The following is a 19,170-nucleotide window of genomic DNA, read 5'->3' as shown; positions in this document are numbered from 1 at the left end:
TAAATTATTGGTTTTTTTCTTACTGATTTCTAGGATATAATATATATTAATATTATTTATATTTCTATATTAATATTAATTATATTAATATTTCTATGATGTATTAATTTCCTAGGACATTAAAACACACATATATTAAAACACACATATATTATTATATATAAAACACATATATATTAGAGAGACTAAGCTTTATGATGTGTTTTGCAAATATTTGTTATTTGTTTTTTGACTTTATCATGGCTCTTGTCTTACAGAAGCCTTTTTTAAAAAGAGATTTTTATTTATTTATTATTTAATTTTATTTTGTTTGAGAGAGAGCATGAGCAAGGGGAGGGGCAGAGGAGGAGGGACAGAGGAGGGAGAGGAAGAGAGAGAATCTCAGGTAGACTCCCTGCTGAGGACAGAGCCCTACTCAGGGCTGGATCTCACAACTCTGAGATAATGATCTAAACTGAAACTAAGAGTTGGATGTTTAACCAACTGAACCAACCAGGCACCTCCTTACAGAAGCCTTTATGTTTTTATTTGAATATAGACTTATTATTCCATAGTTAATGGAAAAGGAAGGTTTTTATTTTTATGTAGTTTTCATTATTTTTCCTTTTTATAAAAAAATAAGTAATCCCTACAACCAACATGGGGCTCGAACTCACCACCCTGAGATCAAGAGTTTCATGCTCCACCAACTGAGCCAGTCAGATGCCCCCATTATAGCTAGAAATGCTTTCCTCATTCCAAGATAATGTTTTCTTCTAGTATTTTCATAGTTTATTATTTGCTAACATTTTATTGAGTATTCTTGAGGAGAGAAGGACATTGATCTTAAGTTTCTTGTAATGTCTTTGTCAGGTTTTGGTATCAGGATTATATTGACCTTATGAAACAAATGGGAAGTTCTATCTTTTCTATTTTCTTTCTTTTTAAAAAAGTTTTATTCATTTGAGGGTTGCCTGGGTGGCTCAGTGGGTTAAAGCCTCTGCCTTTGGCTCAGGTCATGATCCCAGAATCCTGGGATCGAGCCCTACATCGGGCTGTCTGCTCAGCAGGGAGCCTGCTTCCCCTCTTTCTCTTTCTGCCTGCCTCTCTGCCTACTTGTAATCTATGTCAAATAAATAAATAAAAATATATTTTTAAAAAGTTTTATTCATTTGAGAGAGAGGTAGAGCAAGAGAGAGAGAGAGCATCTTAGCAGGGAGGGGGTCAGGGGGAGAGAGAGAAGCGGACTCCTTGCTGAGCAGGGAACCTGACGGGGGCTGCATCCCAGGACCCTTGATCATGATCTAAGCCAAAGGCAGACACTTAAGCGACTGAGCCACCCAGTACCCCTAGGTACTTTTTCCCTTTTAAAATAAACGCCATTGTAATGGATCATGGTTGATGATTAAGTTTTTACTGGTAAATGGCAAAATCGAAGAATAAGGGCTATATAATGATTTAGTGTTGTTCACTGTCCTATCTCCAGTGATTAGAACTGAGCCTGACATTTGCTACGTCATTAGGACTTGCTGAGCAGTTGTATGGGGTTTGTTTCCTCTCCAGCCCCTACTGAAGTACTCTCCATGCAACTGGTTGTGTTACACTCAGCTTCTCCCATCCTTTCACCTCTTCATGAATTTGCATGACACCTTGCACAGGGGCCATGCTAATTTCATTATTGTTCCAATTTTAGTATATATGCTGCCAAAGTGAGCACAATAATAAATTTTTAATAAAGCTAAATTTTTTCACTTTGAGAGTATATCCTTTCTACTTTTTAGGTGTTAATAATTCATTTATTTAATAAATACTTATTGAGGGCCTGTTATGTTATACCAAGTTCTGATGAATGCTAGGAAGTATGAGTAAGCAAAGACACATGATGATGATAACCAATGGAAAGTTAAAAACAAAGTCCTTACTAATCAAAATGAAAAGTTGGATAACCTATGATCCTCTAACTTAAAAAAATCTACTTTATTAAATTGTTATTTGCAAACAATGGAAACATGGCTGCATACAAATATAAAAATAAACACGAATCATATATTTTGTTCTATTTATTAGTTAACGAAAGAACCAGTTAGGTGTTAAGTCTGTTGCAAAGAGCAGATGAGGAACTGAGTATTTATGGGCAATTTAATAAAGGAATATTAGAAAAAGATTGCTAGTATTGATCTAAAACTGGTTAATATCACACAGAACTATAAACCATAACATTTGGAGTTACCTTTTTATTTAACAGAAATTACTTGCATCTCTACTGGACAAAAATCTACCAGTTGTTTTTTTTTTTTTTTTTTTTTTTTTTTTTTTTAAGATTTTTTTTTTTTTTTTTTATTTATTTATTTGACAGAGAGAGATCACAAGTAGGCAGAGAGGCAGGCAGAGAGAGTGAGAGGGAAGCAGGCTCCCTGCCGAGCAGAGAGCCCGACGCGGGACTCGATCCCAGGACCCCGAGATCATGACCCGAGCCGAAGGCAGCGACTTAAACCACTGAGCCACCCAGGCGCCCCTACCAGTTGTTTGTTTTATCCCAAATGTCTGGGACATTGAGTAATAAACAGTTAAATAAATACAGTCTTTAAATAGTTAAATTTTTCTTAAGTGGTCCTGTACCTGAGATGACATTAAAAGGACATACCGCCTACCATTTTTTTTTTTTGCTTTTTTTCTCCCAAGTTTTATATACTTTTTATTAACATCTGTTTTGAAACCAAAAGTTTGGGGAACCGGTGCCCTGTAATGTGCTGGAAACACACATTAGTGTTGGATAATGTTGGTTGATTGCTTTTGACTTGAAAAAAATGTATCATTATATACTTATAATTTTATCATTAGCTTACTGTTTTTTCTTTGTTACTAGCTTGTATTTTTTTCAATAGATTTATTGAGATATAATTCACATATCATAACATTCACTTTTTAAAGCGTTCAGTGGTTTCTTAGAATATTCAGAGTTTTGTAGTCATTACCACTACCTAATTTTTTTTTTTTAAGATTTTTTTTTTTTTATTTATTTGACAGAGAGAGGTCACAAGTAGGCAGAGAGGCAGGCAGAGAGAGAGGAGGAAGCAGGCTCCCTGCAGAGCAGAGAGCTCGATGCGGGGCTCGATCCCAGGACCCTGAGATCATGACCCGAGCCGAAGGCAGCGGCTTAATCCACTGAGCCACCCAGGCGCCCCACCACTACCTAATTTTAGAACACCTTCATCACTCCAAAAAGTAAGCCCTTAACTACTTTTTAAAAAAGATTTTACTTATTGGGCGCCTGGGTGGCTCAGTGGGTTAAAGCCTCTGCCTTCAGCTTAGGTCATAATCCCAGGGTCCTGGAATCAAGCCCCGCTTTGGGCTCTCTGCTCAGCAGGGAGCCTGCTCCCCCCCCCCCCCCCCCGCCTGCCTCTCTGCCTACTTGTGATCTCTGTCTGTCAAATAAATAAATAGAATTTTAAAAAATGATTTTACTGGGGCACCTGGGTGGTTCAGATGATTAAACGTCTGCCTTCAGCTCAGGTCATGATCCCAGAGTGCTGGGATCGAGCCCCATGTCGGGCTCCTGGCTCAGTGAGGAGCCTGCTTTCACCCTCTGCTCATTCTCTCTCTCTGGGTGTATCTCTCTCTGTCAAATGAATAAATAAAATCTTTTTAAAAAAATGATTTTACTTATTTATTTGAGAGAGAGAGAGAAGGCAAACACGAGCAGGGGGAAGAGGGAGAAGCAGGCTCCCTGCTGATCCAAGCTGAAGGCAATTGCTTAACCAAATGAGCCACTCAGGTGCCCCAAGCCCTTAACTGTTAAAAGTCACTCCCCATTTCCTCTTTCTCCCAGACCATGGCAACTACTAATCTACTTTGTGTCTCTTTGAATTTATCTACCCTAGACATTTCATATAAAAGAATCATTGTATATGGCCTTCAGGACTGGCTTCTTTCACTTTGTAGGTCTTATGAATATGCCACTAGAATATTCATGTACAAGTTTTTGTGTGGACATGTTTCACTTCTCTTGGGTATATACTTAGGAGTGGAATTGTAGGGTTACATGGTGATTCTGTGTTTAACTTTTTGAGGGATTGTCAGGCTGTTTTCCAAAGTGGCTACATTATTTTACATTACCATCAACGATGCATGGGGTTTCCAATTTGTCCACATCTTTGTGAACACTTTTTATTGTCTGTCTTTTTGAGCATAGCCATCCCAATGAGTATGAAGTGGTATCTCATTGTGGTTTTGATTTATATTTACCTAATGAGTAAAGATATTGAGCATCTTTTCATGTGCTTATTGATCATTTGTGTATTTTCTTTGCAGAAATATCTGCTTAAATCCGTTGTCCATTTTTAAATTGGGTTATTTTTCTCTTATTATTAAATTGTGGGGTTTTTGGTATATTGTAAATACAAGTCCTTTATGATTTAAAATTTTTTCTCCTGGGGCACCTGGATGGCTCAGTTGGTTAAGCATCAGACTCTTAATTTCAGCTCAGTTTATGATCTCAGGGTTATGAGATTGAGCCCTGCGTCAGGCTGGGTATGGAGCTGGCTTAAGATTCTCTTTCTCGGGGCACCTGGGTGGTTCAGTGGGTTAAGCCTCTGCCTTCGGCTCAGGTCATGATCCCAGGGTCCTGGGATCGAGTCCCGCATCAGGCTCTCTGCTCAGCAGGGAGTCTGCTTCCCCTCTCTCTCTGCTCTGCCTCTCTATCTGCTTGTGATCTCTCTCTCTGTCAAATAAATAAATAAAATCTTAAAAAAAAAAAGATTCTCTTTCTCGGGGTACCTGGGTGTCTCAGTGGGCTGAGCCTCTGCCTTCGGCTCAGGTTATGGTCTTGGGGTCCTGGGATTGAGCCCCACATCGGACTCTCTGCTCAGCAGGGAGCCTGCTTCCTCCTCTCTCTGCCTGCTTCTCTGCATATCAGTGAGATCATATGATAATTCTCTTTCTCTGATTGACTTATTTTGCTTGGCATAATACCCTCTAGTTCCATCAATGCCGTTGCAAATGGCAAGATTTCATTTTTGATGGCTGCATAGTATTCCATTATATATATCGCATCTTCTTTATCCATTCATCTGTTGATGGGCTTCTTTAATTTCTTTTAATAATTATTTGTAAATTTCAGTATACAAGTGTTGCATTTCTTTTATTAGACTTACTCCTATTTTATCTTTTTTTTTAAAGATTTTATTTACTTATTTATTTGTTAGAGAGAGAGCGAGCACACACAAGTAGGTAGAGTGGCAGGCAGAGGCAGAGAAAGAAGCAGGCTCCCTACCGAGCAAGGAGCCCAATGCGGGACTCACTCCCAGGACCCTGGGATCATGACCCGAGCCAAAGGCAGTGGCTTAACCAACTGAGCCACCCAGGCGTCCCTATTTTATATTTCTTGATGATATCATATATAAGATTTTTTTTCTCTACTTTCAGTTGTGGGTTTTTATTGCTAGTTTATAGAAATGCAATTGACTTTTATATATTGGTCTTGTATCCTGCAACCTTGCTGAATTCATTTATTAGTTTTAATGGTTTTGAAATGAATTCCATAAGCACCTGACTGGCTCAAGTGGTGGAGCATGCAACTCTTGATGTCAGGGTTGTAAGTTCGAGCCCCACATTGGGTGTCCAGATTACTTAAAAATAAAATTAAGGGACACCTTGGTGGCTCAGTTAGTTAAGTGGCTGCCTTCGACTCATGTCATGATCCGAGGGTTCTGGGATGGAGTCCTGCCTTGGGCTCCTTGCTCAGTGGGGAGCCTGCTTCTCCCTCTGCCTGCTGCTCCCTCCTTGTGCTCTCTCTCTGACAAATAAATAAGTAAGATATAAAAATAAAATAAAATTTTAAAAACTGAATTCCTTAGAATTTTCTATTTACAGCATCATGTAACCTGTAAATAGAGCTAGTTTTATGTTTTTCTTTTCAATCTAAATGTCTTAAAAAATTTTTTTTGCACCTAATTAGTGGCTTGGATATTGACACTAGAGTCTTTTAGTTCATTTTGTTGTAGAGGTCACATGAATTGACTTTGTCCTTCAGAGAGAACACGAGGTAGCAAGAGAAGTGACTGTAAACAACTGGTAATAGGAGGCAGAATGAAGAAATTCATGGGTAGAGGATAGCAGTATCCTTTGAAAGAAAAGGGCATGGAGCAATTAATTTTGTCATTTGGAAAACAGATAAGGCTTTACTAAGGAGGTGACCAGAAGTATAAGTATGATTTTGTTGGGCTTTGAATTGGAATGGGAACAGGAAAAGATAAGTGTTCTTTCTCTATCTCTCTTTGTTAACATATTTTTATTATCTAATAGTTGAAGAATAATATATGTTACATATTTGTAAGCTATGAAGAAAATGAACATGCATGAATCCTTCCCTATTCTTTAAAGTTAAAAGATTATTAATACTCCTGCTTCTCTCTGTGTAATCCTTCCCTATCTTAAACCCCTTAATCCTCCTTGAAGATAAGTATGTCATAAATTGTAACTTTCTTTTTTTGTTTGCTCACATTTGTATGTAACAATTTATACAAATTTATACAAATACAAATATATCAGCTATTTGTATTCTTCTTACATGACTTGATTTTTTTTCACTCAGCCTTATGTTTCTAAAACTCATCCATGTCTCGGGAATGACTGTAGTCCTTTATTTTCACTGCTATATATTATTGCTTAGTTACTTAATTCATTGATTTTCCTACTTGTAGTCTTATGAACAAAAATCCCTCAAAGTCCTTACATTTCATATTTCTTCTTCTGTGAAATGTCTATTTATGCCCTTTGACTCTTTTGTCATTTTTGCTTCAGTAATTGTTCCTGTTGTTTTTATTGTTAGTTTATGGAATTTTTTAATAATATATTCTGGGTAATAATCCTTTGTCACTTATATGATAATGCATCTATCACTGCATGGTATTTAGATTTTCTTTAACATCTTTTAATAAAGTTGTATGGTTTCTCCAAAATAGCTTTGCACAGTTTTTGCCTAATTTATCCCTAGGTAGGGGCACCTGGCTGGCTCAGTTGGAAGAGCATGTGACTCTTGATCTTAGGGTTGTGGATGTGAACCACAAGTGTAGAGATTACTAAAAAATATATAAATAAACTTTTAAAAAATTATATTTTATTTATGTATTTGACAGAGTGAGATCACAAGTAGGCAGTGAGGCAGGCAGAGGGAGGGGGGGAAGCAGGCTCCCTGCTGAGAAGAAAGCCCGATTCAGGGCTTGATCCCAGGACCCTGCGAATGACCCAAAGGCAGAGGCTTAACCCACTGAGCCACCCAGGTGCCCCTAAACTTTAAAATATTAAACAAAATTTATCCCTAGCTACTTTATTTCATTGTTGCTATTGTAAATTGATCTTTTTTTTGTTAATTATGCTATCCATGGCTTATATACAGTAATTCTTTCAATTTTCTTTATATTAATTTAATATCCAGTCATTGTACATAGACAATAATCTGTGAACAATTTCAGGGTTTTTTTTTTCCCATTATACACTCTAGGTCCATCCATGTTGCAAATATATGATTTTTTTTTTTTTTTCAGAGAGAGAGTATACACACACTTGCAAGAGTTGGGGGGGAGCGACAGAGGGAGAAGAAGAGAGAGAGAACCCTAAGCATGCTCCATGCCCAGCAAAAAGTGTGCTTTGGGGTTCTATCTCACAGCCCTGAGATCATGGCCTGACCCAAAATCAAGAATTGGAGGCTTGGGGCGCCTGGGTGGCTCAGTGGATTAAAGCCTCTGCTTTTGGCTCAGGTCATGGTCCCAGGGTCCTGGGATCGAGCCCCGCATGGGACTCTCTGCTCAGCAGGGAGCCTGTTTCTCCCCTCTCTCTCTGCCTGCCTCTCTGCCTACTTGTGATCTCTGTCTGTCAAATAAATAAAATCTTAAAAGAAAAAAAAAAAAGAGTTGGAGGCTTAACTGACTGAGCCACCCAGGGGCCCTGATCCCATTCTTTTTTATGGCTGAGTAACAGTCCATTGTATGTATACCACATCCTCTTCCATTGATCAGTTGATAGACACTTAGGTTGTTTCCATGTCTTGGCTATTGTAAATAATACTGAAGTAAACATGGCGTGCATATATCTTTTTGAATTCATATTTTTGTTTTCTTTGGGTAGTTTTGCTTTTTTAAATTTCTCTTTCCCATAACTTTTATTTGCTTATATTACTTCACTGGCTTGGAGACTCAATAGAGTGTTCGTTAGAAGTAGTAATAATAGGTATGTTTATCTTATTCTTGATTTTAAAGAAAATTAAGGAGGGCATGAGTTGTAATGAGCACTGGGTGTTATACATAACTAATGAATCATTGAACACTACATCAAAAACTAATGATGTACCATATTTTGGCTAACTGAACATAATAATAAAAAGAACTTTAAAAAAATAAAAAAATGTTCTAATGTCAGTATCAAGAATGATAAACTAGGTATTTTCACTTGGTAGTTAATTTTCACTTCCAAACAGAAGTTACATTTTGGCATTTTGGTGCAGACTTTTTCCCCTTTTATGTTATGTGTGTATATGCATGTATTTATAACTATATGTTACATGTTTCTACATATAATGTATAGAACAACTTTGTGTTTCTATAATAATGCCACAATTTTAATTAACATAGTCTAATCATATAGTTTAATATCAGATAGATTATTTACCCCTCTTCTTTTTTGCTCTTAAAAATTTCTGGGCTATTTCTAAATGTTTATTTATGCAGGTGAACTTTAGAATCATTTTGTTAGTTTCTCTTCTCTAAAATCTAATCAGGATTTTGACTGGACTCATCAAATATGTCAAATAATTTCAAGAACTGTAATCTTTACACTAATGAGGCTTTATCTATGAAATCTATGTGTACGTGGCAGTCAAAAGAGAGACTCATTATTGTTTATATTTTCACCATTAGGATTATATCCCTACTGTCTCTATCCTGTGCAACCCAGGAATGAGACCTCGTCACTGGAAGCAGATATCAGAAATCGTAGGCTATGACTTGACTCCAGACTCTGGAACTACACTGAGAAAAATTTTAAAATTAAACCTTACACCATACTTGGAAAAATTTGAAGTGATAAGTGCAGGTGCAAGCAAGGTAAATATGAAGATCAACTGAAAATCATTTATTTGAAAGATCATTTATTTGATGAGTTTGTTAATCAAATGTCATAGTTTTTGTGGGAGTTGAGTGTATAGTACTGGATAGTAGTGAGAGGAGATGAAGGAACACAATGGGAGACCACTCTTTTTTTCCCCCCATGAAGTGTGCACTTTTATACTACTTCTTCGTAAGAAATCCAGACTAGAAATGGCTCCTTTGACTTTTTCCGTGTGTGTGTCATGTGATGTCTGTGTAGTCTAGTAGAATAGTATGGCCTTCTAGGGTTCTTTTTTTTTTTTTAAGATTTTATTTATTTATTTGACAGACAGAGATCACAAGTAGGCAGAGAGGTAGGCAGAGAGAGAGGAGGAAGCAGGCTCTCCACGGAGCAGAGAGCCCGATGTGGGGCTCGATCCCAGGACCCTGGGATCATGACCTGAGCTGAAGGCAGAGGCTTTAACCCACTGAGCCACCCAGGCGCCCCTAGGGTTCTTGAAATATACAGAAAGTATCTTCAGACTATAGCTTACAGAAAGGCTACTTCACAGAAAGTTCAGCACATATTTTAGTCTAGTGTCTACTTTATGAAGATTTTATTTATTTACTTGAAAGACAGAGGTCATAAGTAGGAAGAGAGGCAGGCAGAGAGAGAGGAGGGGAAGCAGGCTCCCCGCCGAGCAGAGAGCCTGATGTGGGGCTCTATCCCAGGATTTTGGGATCATGACCAGAGCTGAAGGCAGAGCCTTTAACCCACTGAGCCACCCAGGCGCCCCTAGTGTCTACTTTAATACTGACAGTAGTAGTTTTCTTAAAGTGATTTTTTTTTTTAAACTACACTATTTTTCTTAGGAATTTTTAAACTGTTTGAGAAATCTTTTTAACCTAAAGAGAGTTACAGTGTCTTATACTAAGAAAATGACTGTGTAATGCATCCAATGCTTACTGAATTTACCAGGGCAAGTTGATACAGTAAATAAGACTTTTCTTCACCATCCCCTTCTTTCTCCTTTTCTCCTTTTTAGGAATTTTCATTAGAGAAAGCCCTGCACACAATGATGGGAACCTGGGATGACATTGCTTTTCACATAAGTCCATATCGTGATACTGGAGTCTCTATTCTTTCTTCGGTAGATGAGATTCAGGCTCTCCTTGATGATCAAATTATAAAAACTCAGACAATGAGAGGCTCACCTTTCATCAAACCATTCGAAAAAGAGATCAAGGTATGCTAAATATGGTAACTTCTGGTCATTTATGAAAATTGTTACCTTATTACATATGTATTCTTGTGGGAATAAGTCATCTTGTTGGATAGCTTTGGTGACATATAGGAACAGATATTTAAAATTAATGTGAAACTATATAGAACAGATCTGAGACATTAACTCTAATAATTTCGAAAAGAACAAATTTTGTTTTATTAAAAAAAACTTGGGGGGCATGTATTATGTGGAGCACTGGGTGTGATGCGTAAACAATGAATCTTGGAACACTGAAAAAATAAAATACAGTTAAAAAAAAACTTCCCCAATGACAGTGATAGATTTGGAAGGAAAACAGTTGGTACTACTGATTCTAACTTTAGATAGTCTAGACACTGTTTCATTCTTGTAACTTGTAATAAAGTTCTGTATACTATACTTTAGCTATATTTGTAAATAACAAGCTTGAGAGTCTTTTAGAATAATTAATGACTTATGGTCCACTTGATATCAATACAAATTATAATTGAAACTATAAGATTATTTCATATTCTTATAATTGATATAAGTAGGTACAGAAAGCAAACACAAATTATAATAGCATCATGGCTAGTATCAAAATTCTAACTGGGGGCTATATAAAATGGGAGAAAAGACAGACAACAAATGGATGCTTCCCTTGATATTTACAGACCCTACTCTAGAGGCTTTACATTTATTAAACCATCTAACCCCCATAACAGGTGTTCAAGATGGGCAATGTTATCTGTACTCAGAGATAAGAAAACCAAGGCATAGGAAAATAGGTAATTTACCCACATTTACCCAGGTAATAGTTGACAGAACTAGGATTCAAACTGAGGTAGTCTGGTTTTAATTTGAACACACATAGTCCTACGTAGAAGACCTGGGCTCTCAGTAATTTGGAGAAGATGGAGTGGTGTTCTTCCAAAAGGACATAATGCTGAAAATTTTCCCATGAATCAAGCTGGTCTGCTTCTCCTGATAAGATATTACGTCTTCTGTAGAATTTTCTTATTTAGCAAGAGAGAATTTACATGAAAAAATTTAAAAGCTCTAAGAGCTTTTTTTTTTTTTATTCGTTTATTTGTTTATTTACAGCATAACAGTGTTCATTGTTTTGGCATCACACCCAGTGCTCCATGCAGTACGTGCCCTCCCTATTACCCACCACCTGGTTCCTCAACCTCCCACCCCCCACCCCCACCCCCTCAAAACCCTCTGGTTGTTTTTCAGAGTCCAGAGTCTCTCATGGTTCATCTCCCCTTCCAGTTTCCCTCAACTCCCTCTCCTCTCCATCTCCCCATGTCCTCCATGTTATTTGTTATGCTCCACAAATAAGTGAGACCATATGATACTTGACTCTCTCTGCTTGACTTATTTCGCTCAGCATAATCTCTTCCAGTCCCATCCATGTTGCTACAAAAGTTGGGTATTCATCCTTTCTGATGGAGGCATAATACTCCATTGTGTATATGTACCACATCTTCCTTATCCATTCATCCGTTGAAGGGCATCTTGGTTCTTTCCACAGTTTGGCGACCGTAGCCATTGCTGCAATAAACATTGGGGTACAGATGGCCCTTCTTTTCACTACATCTGTATCTTTGGGGTAAATACCCAGCAGTGCAATTGCAGGGTCATAGGGAAGCTCTATTCTTAATTTCTTCAGGAGTCTCCACACTGTTCTCCAAAGTGGCTGCACTAACTTGCATTTCCACCAACAGTGTAAGAGGGTTCCCCTTTCTCCACATCCTCTCCAACACACGTTGTTTCCTGTCTTGCTAATTTTGGCCATTTTAACTGGTGTCAGGTGGTATCTCAATGTTGTTTTAATTTGAATCTCCCTGATGGCTAGTGATGATGAACATTTTTTCATGTGTCTGATAGCCATTTGTATGTCTTCGTTGGAGAAGTGTCTGTTCATATCTTCTGCCCATTTTTCGATATGATTATCTGTTTTGTGTGTGTTGAGTTTGAGAAGTTCTTTATAGATCCTGGATATCAACCTTTTGTCTGTACTGTCATTTGCAAATATCTTCTCCCATTCCGTGGGTTGCCTTTTTGTTTGGTGGACTGTTTCCTTTGCTGTGCAGAAGCTTTTGATCTTGATGAAGTGCCAAAAGTTTATTTTCGCTTTTGTTTCCTTGGCCTTTGGAGACATATCTTGAAAGAAGTTGCTGTGGCTGATATCGAAGAGGTTACTGCCTATGTTCTCCTCTAGGATTCTGATGGATTCCTGTCTCATGATGAGGTCTTTTATCCATTTCACTCACTCCTCAGTTGTGACAAATTAAAATATCTCCACACATTGTCAAATGTCCCTTGGGGTGGAAGGCAAAATAGCCCCTGGGTTGATAACCACTGGTGTACAGCAGGATATTTCTGGATGATATTCAGGCTTGGAATCATTCCCTAAAGATAAAGAAATTGGTCTAGATAACTATAGTCATTTCCTATGGTGAGTTCCAATGACTTAGGAAAACTTGGGACTTCTAGAGTTTTTTTAAATCCATGTGATGCCCATAAATGACCTTGAGCTGTTTGGCATTGATTTAAAAATAATAGTAAATATTAAGTAAATATTCCATGCTGTAATTTAAAAAATATATTTTGTTTATTTATTTGTCAGAGAGAGAGCCAGCACAGGCAGGGAGAGTAGCAGGCAGAGGGAGAAACAGGCTCCCCGTTTATCAAGGAGACTGATGTTGAACTTGATCCCAAGACCCCAGGATCATGACTTGGGTCGAAGGCAGACACTTAACTGACTGAGCCACCCAGGTGTCCCTCCTTGTTGTAATTTATGGTTTTTCTTTGATAACTGGAATTAATATGGTGTACTTTTCATTAAGGCCTGGGAGGACCGCTTGATTCGAATACAAGAAACGATTGATGAATGGTTAAAAGTACAAGCTCACTGGCTGTACTTGGAGCCCATATTTTGTTCTGAGGATATCATGCAACAGATGCCAGAAGAAGGGCGTCAGTTTCAGACAGTAGACAGACATTGGAGAGATATCATGAAGTTCTGTGCAAAAGATCCAAAGGTGAAGTCTTTATTTTCTCTTACAAATAAAGGGAACCTTTAACTGGGGTTATTCAAAAGCATCTGGCTCTTTTTTTCTGATTACAAAAGCAAAACCTGCTCATTGTATACAAACTGGAAAGTTCAGAAAAATAGAAGAAAGCACAAAGCATTAAGATAATTTTACTTTTCAATTCATACGATATACTACTTATGACTCTAATAGTGCAGCTGCCTCAAATGCACATTTAACTCATTTGACTTTAATAGACACTCATGGCTATTCTTCTCTTGTAAAATAAGAAGGGGAAGGGGGATGGACAGAGAGATAGAGAAAGGGAGAGAGAATGAATATAGGTGATTCACCTGACATTCTACTCAATGACTCTATATGCTTGGGAGCGATGGGAATACAGGATCTGCAGCTCTCTCAGTTGACCTCACTTGCTACGTGTCTCTCCTAGTGAGTATAGCACCTTGTTGAGTGTGATTCTCATGTTGAAAGACAGACTATGTATTTTTCATACACAAAGTACTCAGAGTTGATAGATATACTTTCATTTTTTTTTTTTTTCCCTTTTTATTAATTTTTTCAGCGTAACAGTATTCATTCTTTTTGCACAACACCCAGTGCTCTATGCAAAACGTGCCCTCCCCATCACCCACCACCTGTTCCCCCAACCTCCCACCCCTGACCCTTCAAAACCCTCAGGTTGTTTTTCAGAGTCCATAGTCTCTTATGGTTCGCCTCCCCTCCCCAATGTCCATAGCCCACTCCCCCTCCCCCAATCCCACCTAATGAAACAAGATGGGATTGGGAGGGAGACAAACCATAAATGACTCTTAATCTCACAAAACAAACTGGGGGTTGCTGGGGGGAGGTGGGATACTTTCACTTTTTAAATCTGGTTTTCAACCTAAAGTGTACCAATTTATTTCAATGCTGGATGAAAATTAGCCATGCTGGACTTAGTGGGAGTCAATAATATGCTGAAACTGATGAGTTCCAAGGATTTTGCCTTACACAGTGATCTTAGAACCTTTGTGAAACACAGCGTCTTGTAGGTCAGAAGTCAGCAACTTTTTTCTGCGAAGGACCAGGCGGTAAATATTTTAGACTTTATGGGACATACAGTCCTTTTGCAACTACTCAACTCTGCCACTGTTGTGGGGAGAAAGCAGCCAGAGACAGTATGTTACTAAACGGATGTGTCTGTGGTATAATAAAGCTTTCTGGACAGTGACATTTTATGTGCCATGAAATATGATTTTTCTTTTCATTTTTCATCCTTTTAAAAGTGTAAAAATCATTCTTAGCTCATAGGTCATTAAAAAACTGGCAGCAGAGTGCCTTCATCTATCAAAACATCAAGTTGTACACCTTAAATATATACAATTTTTATTTGTCAATTGTACCTTATAAAGCTAAAAATAAAAAGACTAGCAGCAGGTCGGATTTAACCTGTGGGATGTAGTTCACCAACTTATACTGTAGATTGCTCACAGTTGACAGCTGTAAATGTGAAAATAAACCACACACCAACCTAATGGACTTTCCCCACATCATTCAGAAGAATATAGAGAAATGAAAATGTGCATGACAGTTATAACTTCTCATTTGTAACTTGCATCCTTGGATAAGACTATTTCTGATTTATTGAATTATAATCGTTTTACATGACAAAATATTTTACAACAATTTTCATAAGCCTTTTGACATTTCAACATTTTTGACATATACAATAGACTAATGTTTAGGACTTACAGTTATATCTGGTATATAAGTTCTGACCTGAATGAATGTGTATCTTTTAGGTTCTTGCTGCTACTTCTCTAACAGGTTTATTGGAAAAACTGCAGAACTGCAACGAACTTTTGGAGAAAATTATGAAAGGGCTTAATGCATATCTTGAAAAAAAACGGCTTTTCTTCCCTCGGTATGATGGGTAATTAATTGTCCTATAACTAAAAGCATTTTCTGATACGTGATGAAGGAGAACTAAAGCATTTGTATTTTCATGTTTTCTAGTTTTTTCTTCTTATCTAATGATGAAATGTTAGAGATTTTGTCAGAGACCAAAGATCCACTTAGAGTTCAGCCTCATTTAAAAAAATGCTTCGAGGGCATTGCTAAGTTGGAATTCCTTCCTAATTTGGACATTAAGGCCATGTATAGCTCTGAAGGGGAGCGAGTGGAACTGATTGCCCTCATTTCCACATCTGCAGCGCGAGGTGCTGTGGAAAAGTGGCTCATTCAAGTGGAAGATTTAATGCTCCGAAGTATTCATGATGTGATCGCGGCAGCCCGGCTGGTGCGTTTCCAAAGATTTAATTTCAGGAACACCCTGTGTTCCACAAGTGCTTTGTTTTTAGGAGGTTTTGAATTTGTGCTGGTAAATTACTATTTATGGTTCTTACTATTTTAAGCCATTTATTATTTTTTTACTCTTTGTTTCTAACATTATTAAGATAATAATATTAGTAAGAATTGATACTATGTGATTGAGTGCTATAAAGGACAAAAGTTTTTATGAGAAAGTATAAGGTATATATAATTTAGAATGGAGGGGGCGTTTCTAGTGATCGGCTCTTACAGAGAGTGAAATTGAAAGTGAGACCCAAAATAGGAATTAACGAGATAAAGAGCAAAGGGAAAAGCATCTAGGTATATCTTGTGTACAGCGCCTGGGGTCAAAAGGAACCTCAGACAGGGGTGTGAAATCCATGATCTACTGCTGTTTACACCTTAGGGACTAAAAATGAGATAGATAAACATTAAAAGAGGGTATATAATATTTGAAAGAAATATACTGAAGTATGACATATACCTTACTTATGCTGATCCAATTAACTTAATCTTGAACAATAAAATTCAGTATATTTCTGTCTTTAGGACCACAAAGGAACAGTTATGTAGTTAAAAAAAAAAAAAAAAAAAAGGCATTGCAGCCTTTTAAAATCCAGCAACTCACTTTATATGAGTGAAGTACCCCTTTTCTTTCACCCCATGAAACTCCTCTTATTACAGTGGCTAATCTATTCAGCTTTAATATTCCTGCAGATAAATCTTAGCTTTTTCTCTTCTTTTTCTACTTATGATCCCAAACAGATTAAAACATGTAGGAAAACAATCCAACATTATCCATGAAAGTATTTCTTAATTAGTATAGAAATTTACCTTCTGTGTATCTGTAAATGACTCATCCATTTTTTGAAACTTCTCCTTCTATGAAACTTGTCATTTGTTTTTATTTCTAAATGTTGCTAATAAAATGTATTTAAGTAGTAATATATTTATATCTTTATGTTTAACATTATTTTACCTAATGGTGTTATTGTATTAAAAATACAGTTCCCATTAGTGTCAACTTCAAATTTTGTTCTGCAACTTTTTCAATTTATAACTTGTATCTGCTATTATTACTTGAAGCAAGTCATTTTTCTATTATTTTTTTTCTTTTTTGTTTTTAAAGATTTTATTTACTTATTTGATAGAGACACAGTGAGAGAGGGAACACAAGCAAGGGGAGTGGGAGGGGAGAAGCAGGCTTCCCGCTGAGCAGGGAGTCCAATGCGGGGCTCAATCCCAGGGCCCTGAGATCATGACTTGAGTGAAGGTAGATGCTTAATGACTGAGCCACCCAGGCACCCATGAAGCATGTTATTTTTTTAGGAGATTAAACTCCACCCTCAATCTGTTTAAATGCATTTTGAACATAAAAATGTTAGAAAAAAAGGAGAATATAATTTGAACTCAAAAGCATAGATTGTTAAATTATAATTCAACAAATATATAATTTTTAAAAGATTTTATTTATTTGACAGAGAGAGACACAGTGAGAGCAGGAACACAAGCAGGGGGAGTGGGAGAGGGAGAAGCAGGCTTCCCAATGAGCAGGGAGCCTGATGCGGGGCTCGATCCCAGGACCCTGGGATCATGACCGGAGCTGAAGGCAGACCCTTAACGACTGAGCCACCCAGGTGCCCCTATTATTGTTCAAATTATATACTCTGGTCATATAAGTTTTTAGAAAAGCTATAGATAAATCTTACAAGGGTTGTAGCTACTAATCCAGTCTTCCACTAAATTGTATAGTCTCCTTTTCAATTAAATCAGCATCAATATATAATCTATTAAGCTGACTTTTTTTACAGATTAATAAATCCCTTACATTTCATTATAATAGAAGTGATATGTATTCTATATAGAAAACTAGACAACTCCCTATAGCAAAGCAGCATAAAATCGTATAAAATTGGAGTGCTTGCGTGTCTCAGTTGTTAAGTGTCTGCTTCAGCTCAGGTCATGATCCCAGAGTCCTGGGATCAAGTCCCACGTCAGACTCCCTGCCCAGCGGGAAGCCTGCTTCTCCCTCTTCCACTCCTCTGGCTTGTGTTCCCTCTCTCACTGTGTCTCCCTCTGTCAAAGAAATAAAATCTTAAAAAATTTATAATTCTGGAATAATCGACAATCGAATTTTTCCAGAGATAACTGATTATTAACATATTAGTCTTCATTTTGCTACTCTTTTAAGAATAAACAAATGATTTAAAAAATAATTTATTACAGTTTTTCTTTTAAATAGTCATCTGGAAATTTTCATGACTATGTGGTATTCTAGCCTATAAATATACCAAATGTTGTATTTCCCTATTATTAGACATTTAGCTTTTTATTCCTTTCATAATCTTTTAAAGTTAGAAATGCATTTTAATTATTCAGGCATATCCAGAATCTGCAAGAAAAGACTGGGTTCGAGAGTGGCCTGGCCAAGTTGTACTCTGTGTTTCTCAAATGTTCTGGACTTCTGAGACACAGGAAGTTATAAGTGGTGGGACAGAGGTAAAGCATTTATTTATTTATTTATTTATTTATTTATTTATTTATTTATTTATTTAGAGAGCACATATGCAGGGGAGGGGCAGAGGGAAGAGGGTGAATCTTAAGCACGCTCCATGCCCAGTATGGAGTCTGAAATGGAGCTCGATCTTACAACCTTGAGATCATAACCTGAGTCAAAATCAAGTCAGATGCTTAACCAACTGAGCTACCCAGGTGGCCCAAAGCAATCTTTTTTATACATATAGCATTCTTTTCTACGCTATGTTTCTTAGTTAGCTTATCTATTCTTTGTAAAGGCAGTCTTCCCATCTGTTTGTATATCTAGCATTAAAATTATTGTTATTTGGAAACTTGTTCTTAGTATTTTATGAAGCTTAGAAAAACTCATTCTGTTCTAGATTTCATTTCTATATCAAGATATGTTATGGGGGCACCTGGGTGGCTCAGTGGGTTAGGCCTCTGCCTTTGGCTCAGGTCACGATCTCAGGGTCCTGGGATTGAGCCCTGCATCAAGGCTCTCTGCTCAGAGGGGACCCTGCTTCTCCGCCCCTCTCTCTGCCTGCCTCTCTGCCTACTTGTGATCCCTGCCTGTCAAATAAATAAATAAAATCTTAAAAAAAAGGTATGTTATGAAGTCAGAATTGTTTTATAAAGGAGTATATAAAATACTTATTTTATATACTATACATCATTAGTTTAATTGCTTTTTTATTTTGTAGGCATTAAAGAAATACTATAAGGAGCTTCAGAATCAACTAAATGATATTGTAGAGCTGGTAAGGGGAAAACTGTCAAAGCAGACCAGGATTACTCTGGGAGCTTTGGTTACAATTGATGTCCATGCCAGAGATGTGGTCATGGACATGATTGATATGGGTATGTGACTCTTCTTTGTAATGTTAAAGATAAAATATTAATAGCTTCTAGAAACCAAGTTTTATACTATACATTGTTTTCACTCTCAACAGAATTTAATTTACATGATTCTTTCTGTAA

At 37.2% G+C, this 19,170-nt stretch overlaps 1 protein-coding gene and 1 non-coding gene across 2 annotated transcripts in view; one reads left to right on the top strand and one right to left on the bottom strand.

Annotated features, from left to right (window-relative positions):
* Window positions 1-19,170, top strand: part of DNAH12 (dynein axonemal heavy chain 12) — a 247,019-nt gene that overhangs the window by 57,937 nt on the left and 169,912 nt on the right. Inside the window, exons 19-25 of the mRNA XM_045992256.1 lie at window positions 8,892-9,077; window positions 10,106-10,306; window positions 13,159-13,353; window positions 15,147-15,268; window positions 15,361-15,643; window positions 18,055-18,174; window positions 18,894-19,050. Of these exons, the coding sequence (XP_045848212.1) occupies window positions 8,892-9,077; window positions 10,106-10,306; window positions 13,159-13,353; window positions 15,147-15,268; window positions 15,361-15,643; window positions 18,055-18,174; window positions 18,894-19,050 (1,264 nt within the window). The remainder of the gene's footprint in view (window positions 1-8,891; window positions 9,078-10,105; window positions 10,307-13,158; window positions 13,354-15,146; window positions 15,269-15,360; window positions 15,644-18,054; window positions 18,175-18,893; window positions 19,051-19,170) is intronic.
* LOC123933292 lies at window positions 1,594-1,696 on the bottom strand. Its single transcript, XR_006816541.1, has one exon. It is a non-coding gene; the product is annotated as a U6 spliceosomal RNA (small nuclear RNA).

The sequence above is a fragment of the Meles meles genome, chromosome 20 (genome assembly GCF_922984935.1).
Source record: "Meles meles chromosome 20, mMelMel3.1 paternal haplotype, whole genome shotgun sequence".
NCBI classification, from domain to species: domain Eukaryota; kingdom Metazoa; phylum Chordata; class Mammalia; order Carnivora; family Mustelidae; genus Meles; species Meles meles.
The sequence above is the reverse complement of the archived record's forward strand: the minus strand, read 5'-3'. Positions and strand labels throughout refer to the sequence as shown.